The 9,055-nt window shown below is 38.7% G+C and overlaps 2 protein-coding genes across 3 annotated transcripts in view; one reads left to right on the forward strand and one right to left on the reverse strand.

Annotated features, from left to right (window-relative positions):
* Positions 1 to 413: 413 nt before the first annotated feature.
* LOC136834925 (sulfotransferase 1E1-like) lies at positions 414 to 8,571 on the reverse strand. Of its 2 annotated transcripts, none has more exons than XM_067097764.1 (6): positions 8,466 to 8,571; positions 5,249 to 5,396; positions 3,185 to 3,368; positions 2,198 to 2,386; positions 1,331 to 1,623; positions 414 to 1,001 (listed from the first exon to the last, which is right to left on the reverse strand). In XM_067097764.1, the coding sequence occupies exons 2-6, from the start codon at positions 5,380 to 5,382 to the stop codon at positions 803 to 805; spliced, it is 999 nt and encodes a 332-aa protein (XP_066953865.1). In that variant the 5' UTR covers positions 5,383 to 5,396; positions 8,466 to 8,571; the 3' UTR covers positions 414 to 802. The 2 variants fall into 2 exon arrangements, with proteins under 2 accessions (XP_066953865.1, XP_066953864.1); XM_067097763.1 differs by lacking the exon at positions 8,466 to 8,571 and adding an exon at positions 6,525 to 6,776.
* LOC136834927 (sulfotransferase 1A3-like) overlaps positions 6,395 to 9,055 on the forward strand; it is a 10,586-nt gene continuing 7,925 nt past the window's right edge. Inside the window, exon 1 of the mRNA XM_067097766.1 lies at positions 6,395 to 6,537. The gene's annotated coding sequence lies outside the window, so the exon portion shown is untranslated. The remainder of the gene's footprint in view (positions 6,538 to 9,055) is intronic.

A 9,055-nucleotide genomic window follows, 5' to 3' on the forward strand; every position in this document is an offset into this window, starting at 1 on the left:
TTTTGGGAGCATCTTATGCGTTCCTCACTGATTGTTACCATGTTTTGCTGAAACCATACAGAGGTTTTGAACTTGGAATGGATAGAACAGAGCCAGTAGGAGCCCGGCTGAGTGACGTAGGGGCGTCATTCCAGGTGAAAACAGAGTAACAGAACGTTTGTGGCGTCCCGTTAAAGAGGAGAAAGTCGGAAAGACCCATTTGTAAGGTATTTTAACTTGAAGAGAAGAAGAACTTTCCAAATCACAGTATTCCCCGTCTGAGCCAGTCTGGAGTGAGAGGGACCGGATAATTGGTTGATAAGAAGGGGAAACCTGGAAGTGAAATTACTGTAGAGGAAATAATCAGTCGTAATACCAGATAACAAGTACTGGTTTTCCAGTCATCAACTTTTTAGGAAAAGAAAAAGAATAAGTAAAAAGAAAAGGATTTTATTTTGCCGTTGAGCTCTAGACACGTTATTAACCACACATGATCTAGTAACCTTTAAATTCAAATGGTTTAGGAGTCAAGAATAAAATGGAATTTTAAACATTACATTTATAAAGAGTGAGGAAATATCTTTTTTCAAACACTGGTATTCTGCTATCAATCCAGTTTTATCCTGATCAATTTGTTCCGGTCTGCAAAAGCCCTTGTTCCTACCTAATCAGGCCCTGCCCATTAAGAAATTCCTGTTATGGGATAAACCAATTGCCCATATTCATGGAGTTCTCCCTAGTTCAACTGGGCCTGAAAATATGAAGCTGCCAATCTTTCTCGATCACCAACATCGAACAAGGCACGGAATCCAGCCTGGAAAACCTACGAGTATCTAAATTGAATGCCCATATCTTTGGAGTTTTCCGCGATCCACCGGTCCATCTGTGCATCGAGTTCTGGAGTTGCCAAGTTTTTCCAGTCCCCGACGACTCCTTTGCGGAAGAAACTCCCCTCCATCTTGGTGAGGGGCTTTTCCAGATCCCTCTTTCGCATGTTTTCGAAGCTTGTCGCTTCAGCGACTCTGCGGATGAGGGGGAGGAAAAGAGGCGTAGGTAAATGAATGGAATAGGTAAATAGATGGAGACGTAGATGGAGAGATGAGTAAAATATGATAGAATATCGTAATTATGTTCGTGGCTTGGGATGTTGGTGCGAAAATGTTGGTTACTGTAAGTGAATGAGAAGCAGAACTTGAGGCATGGAAAAATTAATGAAACAGATAAACGAACAGGTAAATAAATAAAATTAATAAATTAGCGGATAGCAAGTTTGACAAGAAATATTCTAACAGGTTAATAACAGATATGAAGATTTCCAAAGCACAGAAAACTTTAAAAATGAATACATTACTTTTCCAGCTGATCTTCCTTAAGATCCAACCCGAGGAACCCGTTCAGTTTTCCCAGCTCCGCCATGACGTCAGCCTTCAAGTCTTCGTAGAAAACAAAATGGACATTAGGGTGATCCTTCAGTTTCCACGCTTGTTGCAGGTGACCCCAGTAGGGTGCGAAGGTCATGCCGTTTTTCATGAAAGTCTCAGCAGTGGCTGGGAACCCACCCTCGACGACTGTGTCCAGCTTCTGACTCAAGAAGTAGTGGAGAGAAACGCACGCATCTTTGGGATTGCGAGCAACGTAGACTACCTGTAGGAGGTTTAAGGGAAGTATCAGTAGGTGTTTTTGATATTGCGTGCAGGATGCACTACATGCAGAGGGTGCAAGGTTGTATCATTCAGTAGGTGCGAGGGAAATACTGCACTGGCATCGTTGAGATGACATTCCATGTACTCTACATGTATGAAGTGCAATTAACTTATTGCATGGGTGCCTTATTATTATTATTATTATTATTAGTATTATTATTATTATTATTATTATTATTATTATTATTATTATTATCATCAAGATAAAGTGACATCCATCATCATCATCATCATCATCCTCCCCTTTTCATTTGCTGAAATTATTTATGACAAAAAATAAATGATACGTTTTGTCAGCTTGCAGAAATCAGTTAATCTCTGGGATGGCCCAAAATATAACGCACATGCTAATGTAAAATTGCAGAAACATTGAATAGCACTTCTTTCCTCGTGATATTAGTGCTGAAAATCGGATTATTAAACATCCATATGCAAACTGCTCTCCAAAATCATATATAATAAATTGAAAAGCTCCTATGCTTCAGTACCCTTTCAAGCAGTTAAATGGCAGTTACCTTACTCTTGGAGAGCAAACTGTCATTGAAGAAGCTGAACTGCAGATGAGTCTTAATGACCCTGCGGCCCTCATCTGCGTTGGCCAACTGCAACATGATGCCCTCGTCGACCTGACCTCCCGGGCACTTCTCCTGGAATGCCGCGATTAGGGGCGAGTAGTCGCTGCTGCTTGAAGGGTGTAAGAAATCCTGGGGATTTGGGAAAGGGAGGATTTCACTTTCTAGGGGGATTTCGTGGATTTATTCAGTTAGTGGGATTTTAAGAGGATTTCTGAATTATAGAATAAGGTTGCGTCCAAGTTGTAGGAAAAATGTCATGAACATGTCGGCAACTTGTTGCATACATTTCACAAACATGTTGAATACAAGTTGACGACTTAACGGTTGTCCTAACCAGTGCTTCATGAGATTATTCAGCATTTGCCGAAGATCCGTTCTCCACTTACGGTCGTTGACTTGTTTTCAACTTGTTGGTGATGTGTATGCGATAAGTCGCCGACGTGTTCTTATGACATGTTTTACTGTAGTGTAGACTCACAGGTTAAAAAAAACTAAAATTCGAGGTCAAAACTGCTTAAGCAAACACAAGGAAACGAGAGGCTTCTTCAGGTCAAAGCTGTTGCCATTACCTGAATTTCTGGAATATGTATATATACATACATACATACACATATATGTATATATATATATATATATATATATATATATATATATATGTATAAACATATTGTTTGCATGTATGTATGTATGTATGTTAACCATTAACGACTACATATTACTAAGAATCGACTATAAAAGACAAATTCTACGAATGAAAAAAAAAAATTCAAATAATTCAAACACACATCCACGAGAATCATGAATCATATACATACATCATCAAGAGAATATAAATAGATAAATAAACCAGTCAGTCAATCTATCAGTGATAAAAAAAAATAAATAAACAAACAAACAAACAAACAAGAAAAACAACAGACCCCTCACCAGATCGAAGAAGTAAGACCTGCCATTGATGGCGGAGGTGTCCATGGCGGCGAGGCGGTCGAAATGGGTCATGGCCCACAGGATCTCGCCCATCCACACGGTCCCGCTCTTCGGGAACGTCGAGACGACCACGTCGCCGCTCCGGAACTGGAAGTCGTGGAAACCCCTCGCGAGTTTGACGAATCTGCGGACGAGAGGAGGAGTAGTGGCAGTAATAGTAGTAGTAGTAGTACAGTAGTGGTGGCAGGAGTTATAATGAAGGTGATGGTAATATTGGGAGTAGTAACTATGGTGTTGATCTTCAAGATAACCGTGGTAATAGCAGCCATCATGATGATGGTAGAATCAAATATGTAATTATGTTGTTGATCTTCAAAGTAGTAGTGGTAATAGCAGCCATCATGATGATGGTAGAATCAAATATGTAATTATGTTGTTGATCTTCAAAGTAGTAGTGGTAATAGCAACCATCACGATGATGGTAGAATCATCTGCATGAGTATGGTGCTGATCTTCAAAGTAATGGTGGTAATAGCAGCCATTATGATATCAGAATCATCAGCATAATTATGGAGTTGGTCTTCAAAGTAATGGTGGTAATAGCAACCATTGTGATGGAAGAATCATCTGCATAATTATGATGTTGATCTTCAAAGTAATGGTGGTAATAGCAACCATTATGATGGCAGAATCATCTGCATAATTATGTTGTTGATCTTCAAAGTAATAGTAGTAATAGCAGCCATCATGATGATGGTAGAATCATCTACATAATTATGGTGTTGATCTTCAAAGTAATGGTGGTAACAGCAGCCATCTTGATGATGGTAGAATCATCTGCATAATAATGGTGTGGACCTTCAAAGAAATGGTGGTAACAGCAGCCATCATGATGATGGTAGAATCATGTGCATGAGTATGGTCTTGATCTTCAAAGCAATGGTGGTAATAGCAGCCATCATGGTGATGGTAGAATCATCTGCATAATTATGGTGTTGATCTTCAAAGTAATAGTGGTAATAGCAGGTTTATGATGATGATGATGATTGATGATGATGGTAGAATCATCAGCAGTTATCGTGAGGATAATCGTAGTAGGTCATATAAAAAATAATGTTCATAATGTGCAATCACTTCTGTGGTACAAGCAAAATGGCAGTGTCTTTCACTGGAAAGCTTTCACCAAATAAACCAGTCTTAATTAATGATTCAAGAAGTGACGTGACTACTAGGATATCATTTGGTTGAAAGCTCCTTCTGCCTGCCACAAGAGTAGTTACTGACGCAGTAATTGGCCAGAGCTCTGTAAAGGCACAGATGGCTGCCCGTCCCATCTGCCTACCAGAAACCTACCGCAAATTTAGGTATTGACACTTTTTTTCGGGTGTCCGTCCCAGTTACCAACAGAAAACCTAATTACTGACACACAAAGTGACCTGACCTCTATAAGATAAATTAGCTTAGTCTGTCTCAAGTGCCTGTTACAATCCAAACCTATTAAATAAAAGTAGCCTTAGGCCTATCAGATCAATCAAGTTGCACTTCCCATCTGCCTGCCACAAACCTAATTACTAATACTGTACATGAAAGTGGCCTGAGCTTTATATGGTTATTTGGCTGTCAAAAGTAGTCTGAGGTCTGTGGGACCAGTCCAGTTGCCCTTCCCGTCTGCCTGCTACAAACCTAATTACTAACACATAAACAGTGCACTTTAGGCATTATTTTAGGTTCGGCCCATAGCTGCAGCCCCCTTCATTCCTTTTACTATACTTCCATTCATATTCTCTTTCGTCCATCTTACTTTCCACCCTCTCCTAGTGATTGTTTCATAGTGCAACTGCGAGATTTCGCTCCTGTTACAGCTTTAAAACCTTCTTTACTCTCAATATTCTTTTCAGCGCTGAATGACCTCAAAGGTCCCAGCGCCTGGCCTGGCCTAAATTTTATATTCCATTCCCTTATATTCCACTAAACGTAAAAGTGGTTGGAACTCCGTAAGGTCAGTTGCTGTCAAAAACAGGTTCTAAAGATTTGGTCTCTACAAAACAAAATTTCAATACTAACGCATAAGGAAGCAGAATTCCCCCTGGGGTACACCTGACGAGCCGCTTCTCCCCAGTGGCCCTGCGAATCGTCATCTTGGAGAGCTCTTCCTCGCTCAGCTCCTCAAATTTCGTAGGGAGCTCTTGGGAGCTCATGGTGGAGGTTGTGCCTGGAAGGAGTGAGATTTCTTTGTGGTGGGTTTGAACTGAAATGGATATTTTTACCTGCATATATAAATATATGTATATATATATACACTGTATATATATATATATATATATATATATATATATATATATATATATATATATATAATGTATATATATATGTGTGTGTATGTTTTGCGTACATATATGCTTTATATAGGAAAACTTATAATATTTTGATAATTATCTTATGTCTTCTTATTACATATATTTTTTAACTAATCAGTTGTGACCAAAGTTTATTACAGGATCTTTTTTAATATTTTGTAAAAGGATACTGAAATCTAAACAGATTTTTTTCATAGTCCTAATGCACAAAATGGAATGCTGGTTCATATATCTATTTTTTCTGTGTGTGACACGACTAGTTTCCCGGCAGTGAACTCCATGTTCAGCTATCACAAAATCTTGAAGAACAAAATGCTGATAAACATAATGTACTTTATATATTACACTATAAATACAATGCAATTGCATAATTAATAGCGCTGTTATTGTTGAGGTAGCAGACAGTATATGATCTATATATAACCAAATATTAAGAGACTTGGGCCTACCAAGAGAGACTTTAAACTTAAGCCGGTCCCAGGCATGAACAAAAGAGCATAGGAACTGTTGCAAGAGAGAGAGAGAGAGAGAGTCGTTACAAAAAATACAAAACAAATCTCGTATATTGATACTGAAAAGTTTCCGTAAACTGTTCATGATTTATTCACTTATAAATACTGTTATTCAAAATGTTGGAATACGAGAGAGAGAGAGAGAGAGAGGCGGGGGGCGGGGTTTCGCTACAAAAAATGTATAATACAAACCTTGCACAAAACTCGTATATTTTTACTGAAAAATTTTCATATAAAACTGTTTGTAAACTGTGTTTTTACCGGCAAAAGATAGGAGAGAGAGAGAGAGAGAGAGAGAGAGAGAGAGAGAGAGAGAGAACGTAATTATCGTGCTGTATAACACGGTAGGTCTAGCCCGTGTGTTGTGCAGCCAGTGCACGGGAATTAAACTTCTGTTGATCCTCACTTAAATTACCGTCCTTTAAGGAGTCACTGGTGATATAGGCTACATAAATCCAAACGTGAACTCACCTAAATCCAGAACGTAAGTTGCACCTTATTAATTCACTCCTGTTCCTTTAAAATCACTAATATCTTGTGTACCGTCACACCTTGGTAAGTCTGAACTGCTTTTGTGATCGAGAAAGCCTACCGGGATTTTTCTAAGAAAGCGACAAAATAAATAACTAAACTAGGAAGAGAATTCTACAGCATTTCTATCGCAGAGTACGGTTCGTGAACCAATCAGAACCAAGCGTGACCGAGCTTACGTTCTGCCAGGAAGTGACATGAATTCCGTGTCATGCCTTACAAGTGATGGATGCGTGAAGTTGCAAGATGCCGCTTTCTGATGAGACTATTTTTCTGTTCGATTATGTAAAGTTGTTATTTTGGCAAGCTTGGACTAATTATTATGATTTATTAGATATTAATTTAATCATCCGATCATTTTTTCAGGCCACCAGAGTGCTGTTTTCATTTAAATTTATTAAATGTTCACGCAAGCAGATTGGATTTCCCGGAGGAGTTGCCAGATGCCTATGTGTTGATATCTGCGGTCGGATGTGTATGCCATATTCTCTTTCTTTACGACTGTTTCAGCCATTATTTATGCCACAATATTTCGAAAGAATGGTCTCACTGGTATTGTTAACTGCTTTGTATAGTCTCTTCTTTCTCTGCATCTTTTCCCACTTCTATGTGGGGTCGATGTTACTGACAGCTTTCCTCTACCTGGCTCGGTCTAACATCGTCCCCTGACAATTGTTTATCTCTCAAGGTCTTCTGTAACTACATCCAACCACCTTCGCTTCGATCTTCCTCTCGCTCTCCCACCAGGCACCTCCATCTGCATCACTCTCCTCCCTACATATGTCTCATCCCTTCTTATCACATGACCATACCACTGCAGTCTTTCCTGGGCCTTCTTTTATAGGTCTACGACTTTAGTGGTTATTTATGATCCTGTCCATTTTTGTTACTCCACACTTCCGCCTGAGCATTTTCATCTTTAAAGCATCCAGTTTCTTCTCTTGCACTCCCTTTACTTGTATAGTCTAAGAGTTACCTATAGATATCTGCGAATGGTGCTTCGTGTCATGGAAGATTATATCTTAATCAAAATACTAATGAAATAATTTTTGTACGTTCATGTTAACAGTGAATCATCAAAGAAAGTTTCCTTTAAACAGAAGCCTTTTATATCCCATTGATTTCCGAGAGAAAATGAATCTGTGGCAGGCAGATGTATGTAAATTATTTAGACAAAAGAAAAAAAGTGTAAATCTTTGTGGATTTTATACCATTCTAGCTCAGGCTTCGATATGTCTAGTGTTTACTTGTGATTGGTTTCTATATCGTCTCAGATTTTAGGCACTGCCAGAATAAGAATGGCAACTTTACTATTAAATCTGTATGGTTTGAACACTCGTGTCTTTCCCGTGCTTTATCTTTCACAGATCACCACTTATTAGATACTTTTGTTAACCATTACTATCGTTTTGATTGCAGTGTCTTTTTTGTCTATTGGAGTTGTGAATATTTTACTGATTGTATATTTCACTGTTATCACTATTAGAAAATGGTATCCATGTCTGAAGGTTGAACGGTTACCAGTGAGATGATAATCAAATACTCTTATAAGGCATTATCCTCCACCAACAACACCCCACCCCTCACTCCCCCCCAAATAAATATATAAGCTAGGAAAGACAGTTCGGAAGAACCGTGAGAAAATGCAGTGGATGTAATTCCAGACCTTGGGGGGTAAAATCAAAGTGTAAAGAGTTCTCAGAATGATTATTTCTGATAGGTTACCAAGAAATATGTGTATTGTTCTATGGAATATGAGCTGTCAACCTCGTACGACAAAGTTAGAGATAAGAAATAACGGGAAAATTTGTATTTGACCATAAATCAGCCTGTTAATAACTGTTTCCATACATTAACTACAACATTAAATTTTATACTTACAAATGCGTCAGTGCGTAGTCTCCCTTCCACCGATCTGCTTCACACAAACACACAAACACACACACACACACACTTGCCTGCTAAATTAGTTTGGAGAGAGATAAGATTCATTTAGTTTGGAGAGAGATAAAATTCATTTAATGTTATGATTACAGAAAGCACTACAGGTTAGACCTAATCTTATCGTTGGTTTTAAAATCACAACGATAAGATTATGTCTTAATGTGCTTTTATCTGCGTAAGGCAGCAACAAGGTTGTTTTTTTTTTGACGTGGATCTTGAAATACAAGGAGATACATTTCTAATTCTCTCTCTCTCTCTCTCTCTCTCTCTCTCTCTCTCTCTCTCTCTCTCTCTCACACACACAACTTCCGTATGGAGGTCTGACCATTTATTCATACCAGTCACTTCCAGACTTATTTCACCCACTTCTTGCTATTTCAAATGTATTGTGTATATATATATTTCCACGAGTGTAACACTGATAGTCTACGGAAAACATACTTCGCTTTTAGACTTGCCGTCGTCCAGCCCCGGGCCAGCCTCTCTCACCACAGGTCTCTATTTACTATGAAGAATGAAAGGGCCTT

The sequence above is a fragment of the Macrobrachium rosenbergii genome, chromosome 54 (assembly GCF_040412425.1).
Source record: "Macrobrachium rosenbergii isolate ZJJX-2024 chromosome 54, ASM4041242v1, whole genome shotgun sequence".
In the NCBI taxonomy this organism is placed as follows: Eukaryota; Metazoa; Arthropoda; class Malacostraca; order Decapoda; family Palaemonidae; genus Macrobrachium; species Macrobrachium rosenbergii.